The sequence below is a fragment of the Oreochromis aureus genome, linkage group 3 (genome assembly GCF_013358895.1).
Source record: "Oreochromis aureus strain Israel breed Guangdong linkage group 3, ZZ_aureus, whole genome shotgun sequence".
NCBI classification, from domain to species: domain Eukaryota; kingdom Metazoa; phylum Chordata; class Actinopteri; order Cichliformes; family Cichlidae; genus Oreochromis; species Oreochromis aureus.
In genome coordinates this window covers 62,937,650-62,958,647 of record NC_052944.1, presented here as the reverse complement: position 1 = coordinate 62,958,647, position 20,998 = coordinate 62,937,650, and the positions used below count along the sequence as shown (strand labels likewise).

The following is a 20,998-nucleotide window of genomic DNA, read 5'->3' as shown; positions in this document are numbered from 1 at the left end:
AAAAATAACAGGAAAAGTTTTTGCCTTCAGGTGAAACAACAGGCTGTAGGGATTAGAACCTGCCATGCAGTGTTGCAGTCACTGCGTCTGGCTTTAATTAACAACTGATGCTTACATGGTCTGAAATCAGACTTAAGTGTCACTACCTTTGTTCATTTTCCCCACATCATATTTACTGGTTGCCCACAAGTGCTCCAGAATATCACACAATTCTGGAAAGTCTGGGGCCAACTGATCTAGTTTCACCTGCTAAATACACAGAGAAAATGTTTTTGTTTAGCAGCTGCAGAGTTCAAACAACACAAATGTTCACCATTAAAAGCTTCCTAAACACTTCATATCAATGTTTTATCACTGGAATGTGAATTTCTTCCCCAGGTCTGTGCTTTTTTTTTCACAGACCCAATCATTTTATTTAACTTTTCTTTCCTTTTTTTTCTTCCCCAAACATAAAACGTGTAACATGTCATCAGGTATTTCTCAAAACAAGTTTGTTCTCATGTAATCAGAGTGTGTATCTGGGTGCAAGCTTCACCCATACATCAGAAACAGGAAACTACACCCTCTGCTACATCTTATTCACTTGTTTTATAATCCAGTCATCTTTCCCTGATCTAATAACAATCAACTAATTTGCAAATCAGCTGATAACCCACTAAGTTGACAGGACAACAGAAATGCATGTTCAAAATATTATCACAAAAGTAAATTACTTGTGCTGCACCAATAGTGCAGAAAGCATTGGTTGGTCAAACCAGAATCTCTCTTTTTTTTCTTTCACAAAAGTTCAACTGTTGTCCTGCAACCTAGAGAGTTAATTGTCAGCAGTGGATACACTCAGCGTTTGATAAAAAGTGTCTGTGAAATTTGCACAATCTTAACACTGATGACAGATAACAAGCTGATCTTCATTGCATGTGTGTGTGTTAGTAGGCAGGTTTATTGGCTGTGTGTACGGTGGAGCTGCAGATTCAGCAGGGTATGTCCTTAAAGCTGCCTTTCCTTCACATTTCTCTGTTTATGTGTGTTTGTGTGCGTTTTAGTTTTACTTTTGTTGCGATCCTACGGACTCTTTATCAACCTCCACAAGACAGCCAGCCACAGTTTTCCAACCCAATTTTCATGTGTTCTCACATTAACAACAACAGACTTCATTTTTCCTCCATGCTCTCTTCTCCCCACTTCTCACAGCTTATGTCTCTCTCCTGAATCTGCAGCAGTTCACAGTTGTGGTGTGTCAGGGGCCCAGTGGGCCGTTCTTCTTCAGCTTTGCCTTTTGTCTTTCACTCTTTTCAGTCTCTTCCTTTGCCATTTCAGCTCCCAGTATGGCAAATGTGAAACTCAAACAGTCTTCTCAAGTCCATTCACACACAGTGATGTCGCTGGCGAACCTCCCAGCTTGTGATTGGGAGTGCATACTTCCATCCATCCATGGTACATGCTGCTGGACCCTTTAAGGTTTAGGGCAGTATTGCTGTGTGTTCACATTGTTGAGTCTTGAAGTCGACCCCGTTGCTCTCAAACTGCATTTTGTCTTCAGGGAGAGATCGGTTGAGCTCGAAGCTTGTTCTTCAGTGTAAGGTGTACATGGAGTGAAGCTGTGTAATATTCAGTCAAAACACGGGCTGGGTGTGGTTCCAATTATGTTAATCTATCATTTTGCTCCGGCCGCTGTGCTTGTGGAGGCGTTGATCCAGTTCCATAGCCACCTGTACAAACACACTAAAACATTTATTTAAGGATGATACTCAGTTATTTAATCATGTATTTAATTAATTCATTATGGCAGTCCTGGCGTTCCATAAGATGAAGCCTCGTGATGAACTGAAGCTTTCCATCACACTGGTCGACTCATGGTCAAAGCATTATGATGATTCATTTGCTCTACTGCGCCATCAAGTGGACGATTCGAGTTAAACAGGCTCTTTGATTATAATGATGTGATGTGTAAACCTCTAAACTGAATAAATTAATTGTTTTTATGGTTATTTATCACGAATATTGTCTCAGTATGTCTGATACAAAAGAGAAAGTGGAAACTATCAGGACAGAGTTTTGGTATGATTGTGTAACTGTGTAATCATGTTTATGTACATCTGGATAATCACACAAACTGTGTGGCGCTTCACTTTTTAATAAACTAAAAGACAGAAATCAGATTATAGGATCTGTAGTGTTGTTTATTTATATTATGGTACTTATCTTTTGTGATATTTATTATATTGTGCATACTTTATTAGGAGATTAAATTAAAAAAAACTCTTCCTTGCTGGTTCCATCGAAGAAGAAAAGCTCAAGTAACTATGTAGCACGTACGTAATCCAATTCCACAACAGTGTGATGGGGAATCCGCTGGGTTTTGCTGCCCATTTTATTTCGAATCAGGCGCGAACCGGCGAGCCAGTTCCTGAATCAGTCACGTGGTACGGACTGCCCGCGAGGCCTCGAACGTCACTGCATACGTAATCAAAGCGAGCCTCGATAAGTGCTTCACAAAAACTCCCCTGACACACGCTTCGACACACAAGACACATCACTATCTAACAGGGCTTTGGCGCGTGATGTCACGCGGGTGGGCGTGGAAAGGCTTTTGGGCTGATGCGCCATATTTCGGGGCTCAAACGAAAGAGGAGCGAAAGCACACACATCAGCCATGGTTCGTACTTGCTGTGTGATCGGCTGTACTGTTCGATCGCACGACCGGCAAGGGAATAAGCTTGGGAATGGTTTATCTTTTCATTCTTTCCCGACATGGAAGCAACATGAGGGAGCTCATATAGCGGAACTTACCAAAAAAAGGCGTCTAGCCTGGATAGCAGCCGTGGGACGAGTTGATCTCCAGTTCTCTTCCATCTCCAAATGTCTGTTGGTGTGCTCCCGACATTTTCACTCCGGTAAGTTCTATATATGTTCATATCACTCTTTATAGCTTAATAATTTTGTTGATGCACTCGGAGGTTATACAATCCGAACAAACATGGTATTGAGTGACTTTGCAGACACACGTGCTATGTAAAGATTCGCTAATTCTTTCGCACCACTGTAGGGAAGCCTGCCTATGAAATGGATCAAACAAATCCAGACTGGGTACCAACGCTACACATGAACTCCGAAAAAAGACGACGAACGCAAGGACAACAACAAAGAGCACTAGTCGGAGGTAAACACCACCCCCACCCCCCAACCCCCAATCCCTAATTCAAAAAATTGCTCTTAGTGTCCGGCAATCACCACGTAAAGTTTTGAAGATTCATATGGCCTTAATGTGAAAACCGCTGAAAATTCCCCTTGTGTGCATGGAGGACACAAATGGGTTTAAAGTAATATCTTGCTCGATTATCAGTGTAGTAGTTTGCATCTTTACAATCATGGACACATAATATGACCACGAGATATTTGCAGTTCATTGATAAATGTATAACATTAATTGTGGTGGGGGCTGGACAATAACACTAAGTGCAATACTCCTTTCTGGCATCGATGTATTTTTACTCAGTTGTACATAGAATTTGTATTCTGTTTTTTTCCTATTGTATATCTTATTCTATTTATTCTTATTCTATTTATTCAACTCTATATAGTATTTTTTATTTTATTCTATTCTGTACAGTTGTGTACAGTATTTTATTCTTATTGTATTCTAATTTTTGCTATATAACTTTTGCACTGTCCACTTCCTGCTTTGACAAAACAAATTTGTGTGGGACTAATAAGGGTTATCTTATCTTATAATGGCTGTTATACTCCACGCACTCCAGCTGACTTACCTTGGTTTGAATGACGACGTACTCACAGTTTAGCGGCTTGAAAATAGCCAAATCTTGCACCCAGCCATTAGTAAACTGGATGCGATTTCTTATTACGAAACTGGTAGTATTTGTAGTACTGCGCAGGGAACAGCGAGCTCTGTTCAGGCTCGAGAGATGACTCCCCCACCCCAGACTTTGCTATTTTGGCAGCATCCGGCTGACTGCTGTGGTGAACGCGGCTAACCATGGTTGATAACTGTTGCGCCCCAGGTTGTACAAATAGACGAGGAAAAAAGAAAGGTACTTCCTTTTACCGCATTAGGTGAGCTAAATTGAGCAGCACCATTAAAAGAGCCAGGAGTAAGCAAAACAAGACTGAAAGATGGGACCTTCCAGCCGTCGTATTCCGCTTGTGCAGCGATCATTTTGTATGAAAATGTCAAGTTACCAAATATAAGCTTTCTAACATAAGTGTTTTCATTATTTACTAGACTATCGTTGCAGCTATGTGGACATAAAGCCCACATAGCTACATGCATAGTGGGCTTTATGTCGTGCTTTCTTAGTTAGCAAGCTCTAAAGTAGAAATACTGAAATGTTTATGTTTATTTTGTAGGCAGAAAGGCAGAGAAGGCATCTGCAGAGGAGATAAGAAGAAAAATGAGACTGGATGTGTTCAACAGAAGACAGACAGCAAAGCTAAAACGGATAGCACAAATCAAGCTATCTGCAGAAGACATCCCTCCAAGGTGAATATATCAAAGTCTTTCTCTGGGTGTGACTTAATACCAAGGAGTGCTGTCAAGTAAGCATATTGAGGCTGGGTGTGGTGAGACTAACGCTACATAATTGTGAAACTGTGTTACTTTAACCCTGCTTTAGGTGGTGGAAAACTAAAAAAAGAAAAACTACAATAAACACATAGAAATGATTTTAACTTTAAAACTGTTTTTAAAAGGTTCTTCTAATTCTTGGAGCTGCTTAAACCCTTAGCACATAATGCACTCTTTATTAATCACATTTTCACCCACTGTACATTTATACACCTCTCTGAATTGAATCATTAGTTATTATTAATCTTGCCACAGCGTGCCTTTTGTTCTGTCTTCCTCGCCTCCCCACCCTCTTGATTCTGACTGTTATAAGGGAGTGTTTCCTTCCCCACTGTCTCCAAAAACATGGCCCATTTTCTACAAAAATCAACAAAAAAGAATGAACATGGTTTTGTTTTCTCTCTTATCAGGGACCCAGCAGCCAAGGATGCAGGACCAACAACCCTTGATGGTCAAAGGCGGCTTATTAAAGGTGCTGTCCCGACACTTTTTCAGTGGAATAGATATAAAGTTGAACCGCCATGGAGTAGTGTTTGGGAGAGAACGGGCGATCCCTGAACTAGTCCATCCTGGGGATCAAGGTCAGCACAGTGTTACAACAGATCATGACTACTGCTCATTTCCTGAGCCGTCAGCAGAAGACCTGTCCAAAGACCTGGAGAGTCTGAAGAAGGAAATACAGGAGTTACGTGTCCAGCGAGAGTTTGGGTTACAGCGGTTTGCTGGTTCCGACACTGACATCCAATTCTATACCAGGTACACCTGAGTTCTATTCAAGCTAACTGTATATAATATATATACAGTTAGCTCATACCAAGGTCACCATCAGTTAAAGTTCAAGTGTTTCCAGTCTTCATGTAAACAACATCGATATTTACTTTTTGTCTGCTGATTGTATGTTTCATGTAGATGCACCAAATAGCATCTTAATCAGACATTAATTAATTTCAATGTGTGATGTTAATTAATGATTGACACAATGTTTGTCTCTCTTGTGAATAGATTTCCAAGCTATAATCATTTGATGGCATTCTGGGTTTTGATTGAGCCTTGCATCTATGAAATGATCCGGGCTTCAAGAGCCAAGTCAGCTGCCAACACGGACGAAGAAGTGTTGACACCTGCACGCACACAAACGGTAGGCTATGGCTTTGTTGGTAGTTGGAACTAGAGGTGCAATGTTATTGTATTTATGTAGCGTAATTTTTGGGCTACAAGCAACTACTTTTTGCACAAGCTTTGAACCCTTTCAGTCAGGTGCAGCTTTTCTATGGATTGTTCATGATTTTTTTGATATCGTAAGAGGATTTGTTTTGGTTTGTTCCGCTGTTGTACGGCACTACGTTGGCTGACAGAAGGGCATGTGATCAGACACACAGTATCAGGGGACAAGAGTCGTATGTTGGTCACATGTCCGTCCACCAGGCAACGCAGTGCTGTACGAAGTAGCGCGAAAAACAAACTTGATTAGCAAGAGGAGTATTACAGGAGCAAAGGAAGCTTTCATTCACAAACCCTCAGTATGGCAAACAAAAGAAATGCATGTGATGCAGCTTTCAAATTAAAGGCAGTCGATTTGGCTCTCAGCGAGGGAAGTAGAGCTGCTGCACGCACCCTTTGGTATAAACGAATCAATGGTGAGACGTTGGAGACGTCAGCGTGACGAACTGGCTCAGTCCAAAAAGACGAGAGCTTTCACAGGAAATAAGAGCAGATGGCCCAAATGTATTGAAGACTGGGTGAACACACAGAGAGCAAATGGGCGAGGTGTTTCAACTGTGCAGATCCGACTGAAAACAGTCGCCAACGGAAAAACGAAAAGGACTGTCCATCAGGGTGCGGACGACTGTGTGTCAACAACTCCCTCCCGACTATGCAGAGAAAATAACAAACTTGCGCAAATTCACACAACGAAAGATAAACGAATATTCCATCGGAGCAGACGAGATCATAAACATGGATGAAGTGCCGTTGACATTTGACCTGCCCCTTAGTAGGACTGTTAACAAGTCCTACTAAGACTTGTCCTACAACTCATATGAGGATGTTTGCAGTGTGTATATAAAGATAATAAAAACAACTTTATTTAGTAGAAAAATAATAAAATTCAACCCTGACAGTACAGTATGGTGTGCATAACCATTACAGCAATCTTACAAAACATTTAGCCAAGAAAAGCATGATCTTACTAGTTCATAGCTTTAGGAGTAACATTTTCCCTTTTGTTTTAACCTTTCAGAGGCAGCTGCTCCAGCCAGTCGACGAGTTCTTTCTTTTCCTGGTTTTCCTGTCTGTTGGTCTGAAGGAGAGGGACCTGGCTCATCAATTCAACATACACCAGTCCACAGTGAGCCGCATCATTGCAACATGGACAAGTTTTTCTTGCCACTGCACTGGGGTCTCAGTGCATCTGGCTTACACGCAGAAGTGCAAGCTTACCTCCCTAAGGAATTCAAAGATTTCTCAGACACCCAGGTGATCCTTGACTGTACAGAGCTGAGGTGTCAGACACCATCCTCACCACTTCTCCAGAGTGAAACGTACTCTTCATACAAATCCCACTGCACGATGAAAGCCCTGGTTGGCATAGCTCCACATGGTCCAGTCACATTCATCTCTGATCTGTACGCAGGTTCGGTTAGTGATAAGGAACTATTCAAACAATCAGGCATTGCTGAGAAGTTGACTGAAGACATGGCAGTGATGGTAGATAAGGGCTTCCTGATCACAGATTGTTGTAAATGCAAAGTGTACCGCCCACCTTTTCTATCCAAGCAGAAGAAGAACCAGGTTAAGGAGACACAGGCCACAGTCAGACTCAGGATACATGTGGAGCGAGTCATTAGGAGGATCAAACAGAACAAACTTTTTGATGGCATCATCACCATGTCACCTGTTTACAATATCAGCCAACTGTTTGCAGTAGCATGTATGCTGTCAAATTACCAGAACACAGCATTAGTCAAAAAAACAGGTTAAGTGAGACGAGATGGACTTTTCCCAAGACACCAGTGCCAGTAACTTGTGCTAGGCATGGAGCTTTAAATACTTACTATGTAAATAAGTTCTGCAAACATTCAATGTTATAATGTTTTTGATACCGTTGCTAAAATAAGAGTTTATTGGTTTGACACAACAGTAAAATGTTTTTTAAAAATTCATTAAAAGTTTTGCAAATAAAATATCACTTTGTTCAATCCAGCCTGAAGGATCTGTTTTTCTTTTTGCTGTTGCTTTCACTGTTCATTTGTCAAACACGGCTATTTTGATGCATATATATGTAGAAAAAGAAATAGTCGGCTTATGCACAACTGTATCCATGTATATTCTTTGCACTAGGTAGTCCTTCGGTGCATACACAATTTAAGCTACGGTCACACTGCAGGTCTTAATGCTCAATTCCGATTTTTTTTTTTTTCAAACACATTTCACTCAAATGTGACTCAAAACAGATTAGGTAAAAACACAGGAAACATTAGCCACCATCTAGTTTCCTGTGTTCCTGTGCAGCAGTATCAGTTCTGTTATAAGTGAAGTATGGCAGTCCATTCTCCCTGCAGCACGGACTACACTGCCCATGAGGCCACATGCTTTAGGTCGATACCTGTAACACTCTGCCTTCATATTAAATCATTTTGGAATAAATTTTAAAAAATCTTTCTTCACGTCATTATGCGGCCGCAAGTAGAGGTGACATGGGCCGTGAGATTGAGACCCAGGTAATTCCACCGGTGTGGAATAACCAAAGAGAGGGCATAGCCTCTGATAATCTCTCATTCTTTCTTATCCAATCCAACTTTATTTATAGAGCACTTTAAAAACAACATGGTTGACAAAACTGCTTTCCAGTAAAAAACTGTGATAGAAGTTAAAACCAATTAAAAGGACAAAGTAAATTAAATGATAATAAATATTAAAATAAAGATAAAAATGAATCAGTAAAATGATTAAAATAGATAATAAAATATACAGTAAATAACAGTCAATGCTAAACTGCAACATCATCCAAGTGACTATCGGTAAAAAAAACTACAACCAACAGGTGGCAGCACACCCCCTTTCTCCTCAGTAATACGATAACTTTAAGGCCTGTTTCTGTTTGCTCAGTTTTTAAAAACAAAACTCAAATACAGATTTAACAGCCTCCAAATGTTCTGCTGCTCTCTCTCAGTGCTGATGAAACGGGTGTCGTGTATGACAGCCAGTAGAGTTTGTTGTCTGTTTTTACTTGATTTCTGTCTCTGTGTTCAGAAACAGGAGATTCAGACTTTGGCCGTAGAAAGATCTCAGACACAGCGGTACAGAAGAAGGACGATGTGAATCTCGACTCTGTTGTTTAAAACTTCTGTAGATTAAAAAACAAAACAGCAACAGCAGCAAGCGAAGCAGAAAATGACAGGCCAAGTTTCAATCCAACAGATGCATCCTCTCCATGTCCTCCATCCTCCTTCCCTCCATCCTCCTTCCCTCCATCCTCTGTGTCTCCTCCTGTCTGACCTGCAGGTGAGAAACAGGTGTGAGGTGTCAGCTGTCAGGTAGGTGATGAGTGAAGAACAGAACAGAATCCATTTCCTCTTCAAACTGCTGTCAGACATTATCTACTGCACTCTGATCACATCACTCAGACCAGCTGCTTTCTACAAAGTCTCATCAACAACATCTTTAGAAACAAACATCAACAACCAGGAAGCAGCTTCACCTCTGATCACACACACACTCAACTCTACTCACTCACCTGGAGGATCCACAACACTCAGGTAGATGATGCTGATGGGGTTGCTCTTCAAAACAGCTCTTTTCCCACGGTTTGTTCTTCTGTTCGCAACACGACACTCATATGTTCCAGTGTCATTAATCGTCACATCCTTCAGAATCAGAGACACGTCTCCATCCTTCATCTGTCTGTCCTGCAGATCCACTCGACCATTAAAAGATAGATGTTGGTTTTCTGGATCAAAACGTCCATCCCGGTACAAAAGAACATATTCTGATCCCAGGTCAGCTCTGCTCCAATCTGCAACTATAATATTGTAGTTTGGAGCTCGACATGTCAGAATAACGTTCTGTCCAGCTGTGGTGTTTATGTCTGAAAGAGAGGAAACAAAATGAAAAGTTAACAACATCAACAGTATCACTCACTTCTGGAGCAGAGACCACTGATTCCTGCAGAGCCACAGGCAGTACAGCTCACACAGGATGCTGAAATTGAAGTTATGGCTCTGTCTCTCTTCATTTGGACTGGCTTTAAAATAACTGCCTAGATTATCATTACATCATTTGTTTACAGTGAGATTTATATTTATTTTTTTCATGGGAGAAAAATCCTTTCCCAATTGAAGTGTAAAACTGACTTTTTCTTTTGCTTTAACTGGTGACATTTGTGTATTTATTCCACTTTGGTCACACATCTTGTTCAGTTGTCCACTTCAGTCATCACAACTAAACACAGCTGGGTGTCTGCTCAATAACAGACCATGATGCAATATTGTTTTGTCTCAAGTAAATATGCTTCATCTTTTATCTTCATAGGTACGGTTACAAATGACAAAAGCTTACATGAATTTTAACCAGAACACTGACTCACAAATGTACACATTATTTAAAAGGATCAGTATCAAAATAAAAACAGGTCAGAGTTTATCAATAGTTTGCTTTCAACAGGCTGTAAGAGTGCTAGCGGGGTGTGTTCTGCGATGCTGCTGCAGGGGAGGCGGACGCACCTTAGTGGCATCTGCAATCACGCCTCCCCGGCCTAAAGGCTGAACTAGGTGCTGCAGTGCTGTTGTTGTTGGTGTCTGGCTGGCAGCTGTAAAGCTACAGCCAGTGTTAGAACAGCAACCGTAAATAAAAGTGTGTTAGAAAGTGCTGAGATGGGTGTGGGTCTGTCATTCTCCTGCTACAGAGTGCTTTTATATTACGGATTTACAGGATGATCTAAGAGATGATCTTTTTCGTTCTGCTTGGTGAAACACATGAACACACATGGTGATGATTAGAGAGCTGCAATCGATGTGCAGTGGATTTTATGGAAATTTTTACATGTTGAACTACCCGATGAGTCAATGCTGAAACGTTTGTGGTTTATGTATCAACCACAGAGAGAGAAACCACATGCATCACATCACATCACCGATACAATTGTGTTGTCTTATTCTGGTGAAGTGTATTTCTTAAAAAACGCAACTTTCAACTCATTTGCATTTGCACATTGACATGCTGATGGAGGACTGTGCATTCCACTAGAACGAACATTTTCACCAGTCTGGGATCATTTTTAACTTGTAACATCAAAAAAGGTCAGTGTTTTTCCTTTCCTGTCCTCACTTTTTCTCTGTTGTCGTCTGAGTTAATCATGTTCCCATTACTATCTGAAATAATCAAATGACTTATTATTAATTTTATTTGCAGGTAAACACAAAAAAAGAATAGAATAGAAATATCCATTATGGTCCCTCACTAGGGAAATTCAGGGGTTACAGCAGGCAGATTGGCACAAAAGTAAAGAATAACAGACTTTATATCACAAATTTACAACATAAGAAAAAAAACATTATACATTTATTAAAAATAGCACACTCAGATTTAAAGAAATGTGCAACTGAGTAAGATATACTTTAGTTTTAAGATGCACAAAAAGTGCTTCCTCTTGTCAGTTTCAGTTTACAGTACTCAGTTACAGGATGCTGAGTGCTTGCACTTACAGCAACAGTGAAGATGTTGTGAGACAGTGTTTGGCTTGTGCTCTGTGGTAAAATTTGTTTGTGCTGCACTGAAAGAAGACAGATTTGTGGTCGTCTGCCTTCTACTTAATAATGAGAAGCTGGCAGAAATTTTGATAAACAGCACAATCCTGTTAAGGTAACTTATTTAGTTTTACACTGGTATTCTCACTGAGGGCTCATATTGTCTTTAGGCCTGGTGTCAAAGTCAATTTAATGCCGTTTACAGTTTTGTCCACTACACTTTTAATGGATATGAAATCTGAAACTATAACATCTGAAATTTGTTCCTATATCACTCAAATCTAAGCACATATGACACATGACCATCCCTTAGAGAAATGCATCCAAACTACTCCATACATTACAACACACGTGTAGCTTCACAGCTTACCTTCATAGGCATTGACCAGAACACAGACCAGCAGCAGCAGCATGCGGAGGACTGTACTACAACACAACTGCAACATAGTCGGGCTGTCTATGTGCAGGTGGGACAATGAAAATCCAAGGTCCAAAGACACCGGCTATCAGGACAGATGCTCTCTGTTAATATCCAAGTCATTTAAGCTACCAGCTCTCGATGTACTCACATAAAAAGGGTAGGGTGGATGATCCCCCTCCTTCCACCTCAAACTGACTGCCAGAACACACCCACCTGTTCTTATCAGAATAACTGAACCAATACTATGTAAAAGGCAAAAGAGAAAGTAACCAATGTCTCAGAAAACTGCTGATCTTGTAAATTACTACTTGAATTTTTCCACTCAGTGCACATTCAGAGTTAGTTTATCTGTAACAGCTGCACATCACAGCTCTGAAACCTCAAGAGCTTTTATATAAAGATCTCCAGCTGACAGAAGCTGTGCTGCTTTTGTGCTGTGTGAGAGGTGTTAAAACCCCGCAAAGAAACCACAACCACAATAACATTCTCTTTATTACTGAGTGTCAGTTTAGTTATTAGACATCATGCCTTTTGCTCCGACTTCCTACTGGGGCAGGAAAACCCACCTTCTCACCCAACCTCTGACACAATTGGTTGGGTGAGAAGGTGAGTTTTCCTGCCCCACTGTTGCTGAAGTGGTTACCCATAGAGGGTTCTCTGATTATCGGGGTTTTCTCTGTATTATTATAGGGTCTTCATCTTACAGGAATTGAAACATAAAATTAATAGCATTTATAAAAAAGGTTTTGTTTATTTGGCACTTTTGAATGTCCAGTCATACAAAAAAGAATGAAAGATTAATGCAAATGGGATTTTGTTTTCTCCCCCTCTCTTATGAGGAACCCAGCAGCCAAGGATGAACAGGTACAGGTGTAATTTCCAAAATGTGGCTTTTGCAATACCCCCAAAATGACAAAAATAATTTTAATATACACAATCACAGAAATAAGCTATTTTGCGAAACAGCAAAACAGAACTCCTTCAAAAATAATGCTAAACAAAATCATATCATAACTGAAACTCCCCAAATGAGAGACAGCTGAGCCTATAGAGACACTGAGAACAATTAAACCATTTTAAATATGAAAGTGAAAACCACAGGGACAACAGCTAAACATAATACAAATAATAATAATCATAATAATTTCCCCCCATGTGGTCACAACAGATGGTTAAATTCATTTGGCTGGCCTCTGTCTGTAGTGTCGCATAAATCCAAAGAAAGTGAAACTGAACTGAAGTGAAATAAGGTATAAATAAAATGTGTTTTTCTCAGATTGACCGTGTGTTAGAAAGTACTCTGGTGGTCAGGGGGAAAGTCTGCCTCAGTCTTTAAGGCAGCACTAAAAGTGTGAAAGCTATGATCAGAAACAGGGTTTCTTTGTTAATATTCACATTTACAGTTTTTCCTTTTTGAAAAAAAAAAAATGGTCAGAGGTCACAGTGAGGCGTTCATGTGTTGCTGGCTTGACTCAAGATGTTGTGCTGCCACCTGCTGGCTGCCTTTACTCAACACTGAGATAAAAATTTGTGGTTTGCCTGAGATTCAGACTCACAGAGCAGATGAGGTGAGGAACCTCACGGCAGCATCCACATATGTGGACATCACATTTTGGGTTGTCTAGACCAAATTTTCTTCTACAAGGGCCTGATATCCATGTACGAGGACATTAAACTGCTACTTTATCAAAATGTCAAACGAATGTCCTCGTATGTGGATCTCACTTTTCTCAAAAACGAAAATCAGGTACAAAAAAAAGAAGAAGAAAAAAAAAGGAAATCAGGTAATTCTTTGTTTTTACATTCATCGGGTCCCAATCAGCCCAAATAGCAACGAGAAATTAAAAATGCATGCCATGAAAAAGTTCGGGTATAAGGAGGTTAACTATGGGAGACAGCCTCACCTCAGACTCTCATTTTAAAATGATGTCAATTAAACTGGTACAGATGCAACATCTGCCTGCTCTTGTTAGTCATATTGTTGTTGTCAGTCTGTTTGCTCGTTTTTTTGTTTGTTTGTTTGTTTGTTTTGTTTTTTTAAACCACAGTGGATCAAATACAGATTTAACAGCCTCCAACTGTTCTTCTGCTACTCCCTCTCTCAGTGCTCAACAATCACATCAGTCTCTCCTGAACTTTAGTTTAACCTCTGAGATTAGACTGTAACAGAACCTCACAAAAAATCTCACGTTCATTTAGTCACAGTGTCAGATTTGGTGACACTGTGACTCAGGCGAAGTCACGACTGGCACAAACAATAAGAATAATAAGAGCAAAATTCAAGCTTACATGACTGAAGCTGATGTATGACAGCCAGTGGAGTTTGTTTTGGTCATATTTAAAGCTGAATTTACAGGAACACTGAGACATGTCAGTAATGCTGCTGCTGCTGCTTTAATGTTGATAGATGCTATTGGCTTGTTTGTAGCCACGGAAAAAAAAAAGAAGCTTTTTTTTCCAGACTTTAGTGTCAGTGAAGTCAGGGACCTTTGTGCAGTGTTGGTGGCCTCTGTGCATTTTTAGATGATTTCTGTCTCTGTGATCAGCGACAGGAGATTCATAATTCAGCTGTAGAAAGATCTCAGACATTTGATCCTGCGGTTCACTGGGAGGACAATGTGAATCTCAACTGTGTTGTTTATAATTTCTGTAGATCAAAAAAGCAACAGCAACAACAACAACAAAACCAGTTCTGCACCATTAGTACCAGTTTCCCTGCTCCAACAGTTTGAAACTCTCCCAATGTCTTTAGACTTTAACAGGATCTCTGAGAAGCAGAAATCACATATTCAGCACCGTTCCCTTTTCTTTTTTTAGAGATCAAATCATTGGGTACAAGAATAAACACACCAAAACTGACAGACTCACTATCAGTCCCACAAACCCTCATGTGTCCTCCTGGAGGACCTGCAGGTGAGAAGAAGGTGTCAGCTGGTGGTGAGTGAAGAACAGAATCCAGGATTTCAGTCAGTTTTTCATTCACAGAAATAAATCCCCTTTAGAAAAACCCTGAAAACCACATTTTGGGCTCTTTTCATGAAAAACACGTCCTCAGATCTGATTTTTACTGTGCCGAGTGACAACGATGGGAAATTGGCGCAAAACCAGGAGACTGAGAGCTCATTTGGAAAAGCTCTGAGACATTTCAAACATGGTGTATTTGAACAGGAGGCTGGTATGAATCCTGTTTCTGCTTCTTATATTTTCTGTAGATCAAAAATCCAGAAACAGCAGCAACAAGAAGCACAGCAAGAACTATCAGACCAGCTATTAGTCCAACAGATCCACTCTTCTCTCCTCCAGCCTCCTTCCCTCCATCTTCTGTGTCTCCTCCTGTCTGACCTGCAGGTGAGAAACAGGTGTGAGGTGTCAGCTGTCAGGTAGGTGATGAGTGAAGAACAGAACAGAATCCATTTCCTCTTCAAACTGCTGTCAGACATTATCTACTGCACTCTGATCACATCACTCAGACCAGCTGCTTTCTACAAAGTCTCATCAACAACATCTTTAGAAACAAACATCAACAACCAGGAAGCAGCTTCACCTCTGATCACACACACACTCAACTCTACTCACTCACCTGGAGGATCAACAACACTCAGGTAGATGATGCTGATGGGGTTGCCATCCAGATGAGCTCTCTTCCTGCGGCTTGTTTCTTTCTGGATGACACGACACTCATATGTTCCAGCATCAGCAGTCGTCACATTGTACAGAATCACAGACACGTCTCCATCCTTCATCTGTCTGTCCTGCAAGTCCACCCGGTTCTTAAAAGATGGATGCTGGTATTCTAGATCAAATTGCTCATCGCGATAACAAAGGACATATTCCGCTTGCAGATCAGGTCTGCTCCACTCCATAACTATGATGATTTTGTTGTTGTTTGGAGCTTGACAAGGCAGAGTGACGTTCTGTCCAGCTGTGATGTTTATCTGGACTGAATGAGAGGACACAGTTTGGGTTGTAGACATTAAAAAGTTAATTTACTCATTTCTGCAATCTAATCACAAAGAGCTGCAAATAGACTGACATCTGGTGAAATAGATGAATTACATCACACACTGGATATTGAAATTGAGCACACAGTGATGTGTGTTATCAAAGGAGACTGTTTAAATATGTGGAGAATTTAGCAACATTAAAGTCTGTGGTCACTTCCTTGTGTAGTATGAACAGCCTTGAGGTTTTTATCAGTAGGAAAAGCTCTAAAGCCTCTGTAAATACAGTTAAAATCTAAAATTTCTTCTTGTGCTTGTTTGTCATGAACAGCAGCTCAACCTAGTTAAGAATTATAAATGACTTAAAGTGCACATTTGGGCTCTGTGCTACACATTTCTGCATTTCTGCCATTCAAAGAAACTTTGTAAATAGTTTATTTTATGTAATATTCAATACTGAACTGTACATTTATTCTTTTTCAATGAAGAAATTTTTATTGGAGTATTTTGATAAAAGCCTTATTTTTATGCATTTGCTACTGCTATGAAGAACAAATGAGAAGTAAGGCATGGACAAGTTGGAAAGAGGCTGCTTATTGTACGTTTTTGCACGTTTCTTCGCATTTGTTGTGCCAAAGTAGTTACCTCCAGCAAAAAAAAGTTTCCCCATCCACAAGAGCGTATAGAGGAGGAGGAAACACTTGCCTGGCTACGTTTCTTTACTCTACTTGTCACTGATCTGAAGTCATTGCAACAAATCACAAAAGCTGAAAAAACACATTTTAATGCTAATTTCATGACATTGTAATGTACCGTGCGGAAGACTATTTACCTTAAACTGTGCACTACAATAATCTGATGGGAACAGTTTGTTCAGACAAAGACTTTGATACTATAATACTGTAAAACTTTATCCTTTTATAATGTACATTAGAGGTGCTACCTCAAAGGTTTATTTGCTAAATAAATCAGATTATAACCAAAAACCACAGTAACAGAACTGACTTGCAAATTTCTGAAACCCCGTGTTACCGAAAAAGATCTGTGTATTTATCTTTAGTTTTTAGTTTCAAAAGGAAACCTTACTAATGTGCATTATAGGAGGGTGACGCACACATTTTGGCAGATGCAGCCACACAACCTGATAAAATCTGTAGAAGGATAAACCCAGGTTAATTCACTGGGGTGCGATGTGATGACATGATCACGTTTGGTTTTACACTATTATAGTATTCACGTCTTTGTCTGAACAAACTATTCCTAACATGTTATTGCAGTGCAACGTTTAAGGTAAATAGTCTACCGCACGGTACATTACAATGTCATGAAATAAGCATTTAAATACATTCACCAAAAAGCGTGTGATGTTTTTCAGCTTTTGCGATTTATTGCTGCGACTTCAGATCAGGCTACAGAAACGGAGCTTTCACATGATCCTAGTCTGATAACCCTGTGGCAATGTTGGCAAAGAGAGGACGTGACGTAACATTTGCGCATGCGGGGTACCGATCGGGTAGTGACAAACCCCCTACGCCGGCCTGCATGCGTTCCCACATAACAGACAGGCCATTAATAACAGACATACTAACTTATGTGGCGGCCCGTACGATTGACACTCCTGCCTTAGAGGCTGCAAATCGTCTATGACAGCAGGCCTGCAACTGCAAGCGAACATGCCGGTCGAAGCCTGAGAATGGCTGGTGTGTCGATGCGAGGGGCGGGGAGGGGTCAGTTTGGAAAAGGGGCTTTTGGAGAAGGAGTTTTTTGAGAATTTGTATTAAGTGATAACCCCACTCTTTCTTCATGCGTTAAATGTGCAGTTCTTCCCACCGGTAACTGAATCAGAATAGGTGAAGCGATATTTAAGTGTACTTTTACAAATTTTGTATAACCGATCTACAGTGATATAGTAATGGTATAAATTGAACACCAACAAACGCACCGAGGAGGAACGTCTTAACAAATAACTCCAACTTACCTTTAAACGCAGGGACCAAAACCATAGTCGAGAGGAGTGCAGCGGGAACCAAAGGCATCACAGCCATACTTCCTTAGCATTAGATCCGTCGATGGAGCATGAAATTCCACCTGGGCACCGGTATGACAGAACAGCATGTCACAAGGGACCGTACGTTCCAGTGTGGGACACGCAGGGCTCCACCCCTTACGTCCTATGCGTCGAAATGACATTTGACGTCGCCATCTTTGTTCCAAAAAGGACTTGTGAGTGGTCAGAGTGAGCCTGAACCTCTCTCCATAGTCCGTGGTGGGACGCAGATGTTTCACCTGCTCGTCTTGTTCCATTGGAGAGCCTTTAGTATATTCCAAATATATCTAAAAAAAAAAAAAAATCTCCGAATATGAAAATACAAAGAAATGCCAAAGCAGCGCGGATCCGCAGCACTGACGGGGAAGTCCCGACTGAGGGAACAGCTGACTGTGGGTGGGTGTTTTCTGCTCTGGGAGGAGGAGCTAACGTGGATACTGGGCGATTAAGCAGCCACTTTTGGCCCAGCTGGTTTCTGAAGTGACGCGGAACCAATCAGACTGGAATTCAGTCAAAGCTTGTCATCTGATAGACATTCATGCTCCAGAGTCTCATGGAAAACAAATGTAGAAATACAAACAGTGTGCCCTAGTCTCCAGTGAGACAGTGCTGGTGAGAGTAGTTATTCCTCCGTTACACCACAAGAGGGAGTATCTCCTGAAATGAGGAGCTTTAGTGCGAGTAAACAAGCCACTCGCCATAATGCAGTGCGCCTAACAAAAGCTGTGTGAGACTGTGTAACGGTACTATGTCTTTATATGTGCTGAATATACAGTAAAGGCGGACTCACAAAGCCACACTGGCTTATACATATTTCTTTTGATCTAAATGTGCAACATAACCGTGATCCTGAATTTGATACGTATTCAAAAAAATGAACGTTTCAAAAAAGGATCTGTCTGCTGCTGTAACCCAGATTGTGCTCTCTCTGCTGTGACCATATGCACATATGCAAATCTACCATAGGGGAATTAAACGCACAAACACGACGTGGGCGGGGACTCATGGCAATAAAGTCAAAATTCACCAGCAGAAACAGCAGCTAAAAGTAACAGAGATCATTTTATTGTTATAGACTAAACAATGTAGAAGATGTATTGAAGCGATTTAAATAATTTCACAGCTTCAGTGATAAAACAAGACAACAGGTGGCAGCACATGTCCTTTCTTTAGACGTTATGATCACAGCCACTCTTATTCTAAACGTAAGCTCTCTGCCCTGCTCACACTTCAAAGCTCAGGGGGATCCATGCTACTCTAAACCAAAGACTTTTTTACTGAAGGTAGCTTATGTGTGTTTGAGGGGGATGGGAAATCCAAGATAAGCTGGAGTAGAGGGGACCTGATCTGGATATGCGTAGTGGTTATATTAGACAAAGAATGTCAAATTTGGAGCTGTCAGGTATGGTAGGAAGAAAAGATGAAAACCACAGAGAAGATTCATGGATGTAGTGAAGGTGGACATGCAGAGGGTTGGTGTAACAGACATGGATGCTAGAGACAGGTTTTAGTGTGTTATATGTTCAGCAATGTTACTCATTTAAATGAGAGTAGTCTATTCTGCTACAGGACAGTCGTCAGTTCAACTTATACAGGAAAATAATTAATAATCACTAATATCTACTATTTACTACTAATTATATATAGTAAGTGTCTGGATTAAAAAAGTGTATGTGTAAGAGACAGTTAGAAATACTTCATGTTAACATCAACCCATGGACTATGTTGTATAAGACACTGGCTGACATTGCTAAGGATAGGTATGAAACCTTCATCCAACTGTGGGAACCTTGTATGAATTTTGTTAGAAAGATGGAAATCTGAGTGCAGGAAGTTTGTGTTAACTGTGTGTGTGTGGTTGAATATGTTTAATAAAATAAGTCTAATAGAATTTAAAAAAATCAAGCACTAGTTTATTTTCAGTGATGTGAACTTAGACAGGAATAATACACAATAATGTCAGATTTTTATTGCCTCAATCTTATAAGAATGTGTTTGTTTGTTTTCTGAAACAATTTAAAAACATTCAGCCTAACATCATAGTTGTATAGTTGACCAGAGCTGACCTGGAAGATCTATATGTCCTTGTTTATGGAACGAGCAATTTGAAGCAGCATTCAGTTAAAGGATTATTCTATTCTATTCATCTTTTAGGAATGGGGGGGGGGGGGGGGATCTGCAGGACAGACAGAAGGACAGAGGCGTGTCTTTGATTCAGAGCTAGTGGTGCTCGATACAGTTCCAGTATGTCCAGAGAATGATACGTAGCACCAGATAAAGCCAGTGCAGCCAAGTTAAAGTATAGTGTGGCTCCAACTGCTCAGTATGTCTCATTCTCTCTGAAACACCTCCCATAAACTTAAAACTCTGCTCCCACCATCATTTCAGTATTATGCAAACCTCAGGTGAGTTTCCAAAAGTTGATTCTGTTCATCTGGACGTAGCGTTTTGTGGGAGAAACGTTTCGTCATTCAACCAAGTTGTAAAGACATTTCAATCGGTCTGTTTTTATTTGCTATTATAACCAGTGTTAGCATCATGATGCAGTTACATCCCAGCCAGCAGATCTGGACACACCAGGCTCTTCAGCTTCTTCCTTTAATAGGTAAATAACATGGAATTATACAGGAACATGTGGCTTTGCATTTTTCAGCCCTGATTACACAGAAATTATCACACAAGTTTTTAGATATTAAGCCACAACATTGCTACATTGTTATATTCATGTTAGATATCAACAGAAACAAAAGCATTAACGTGACGCTGGTGGAAGTTATTGTTCGAGTGTTTCTCTTGTAGCCGCTAAAACTGGTGAACCTAAATCTTCACCTCCAAGTCCGTTCACATACAAGAGAAAGAGGAGTGAGTGGGTCAGCGCTCAGGGCACAGAAACTAAGCTGGCTTTGAACACACACCATTTATTTCCATGGAAAAAACACAGCCAGAATCACAAATACAGGTTAAAATCCCCCCTATACAATAAAAAGTGTTCTCAAAAAACCCTGCCGGCAGAAATAACTATACACTATTAAAACAAAGCTAAAGAAATGTCTCCCATATGCCAAATTCCCCCCCCCCCCACAGTCCCATAATCCCACAGTCCAGCCACACGGTGGGCGAATGTTCCTTATCTGAAACAGGAGAGGAATTTCTCTTCCGGGATGGAAACCACGCCGGCCAGAAGAACAAGGCGGGGGCTCCTGTCGCAGACCTGTCTCCTCCTGACAGCGCGTCACTGCACAGTCCATCATATTTAACCCTTAT

The 20,998-nt window shown here is 40.6% G+C and overlaps 2 protein-coding genes across 3 annotated transcripts; one reads left to right on the top strand and one right to left on the bottom strand.

Moving 5' to 3' along the window:
• Positions 1 to 2,482: 2,482 nt before the first annotated feature.
• LOC120434075 lies at positions 2,483 to 5,140 on the top strand. The gene is made up of 4 exons (XM_039601544.1): positions 2,483 to 2,894; positions 3,047 to 3,160; positions 4,366 to 4,498; positions 4,993 to 5,140. The coding sequence occupies exons 1-4, from the start codon at positions 2,654 to 2,656 to the stop codon at positions 5,138 to 5,140; spliced, it is 636 nt and encodes a 211-aa protein (XP_039457478.1). The 5' UTR covers positions 2,483 to 2,653.
• Positions 5,141 to 8,591: 3,451 nt separating this feature from the next.
• On the bottom strand, positions 8,592 to 18,325 carry LOC120436307. Of its 2 annotated transcripts, none has more exons than XM_039607083.1 (4): positions 17,666 to 18,325; positions 15,327 to 15,681; positions 9,318 to 9,668; positions 8,592 to 9,079 (listed from the first exon to the last, which is right to left on the bottom strand). In XM_039607083.1, exons 2-4 carry the CDS (start codon positions 15,607 to 15,609, stop codon positions 8,919 to 8,921), a joined length of 795 nt encoding a protein of 264 aa, XP_039463017.1. In that variant the 5' UTR covers positions 15,610 to 15,681; positions 17,666 to 18,325; the 3' UTR covers positions 8,592 to 8,918. The 2 variants fall into 2 exon arrangements, with proteins under 2 accessions (XP_039463017.1, XP_039463014.1); XM_039607080.1 differs by having other exon boundaries at positions 15,327 to 15,686; positions 17,666 to 18,299.
• Positions 18,326 to 20,998: the final 2,673 nt, after the last annotated feature.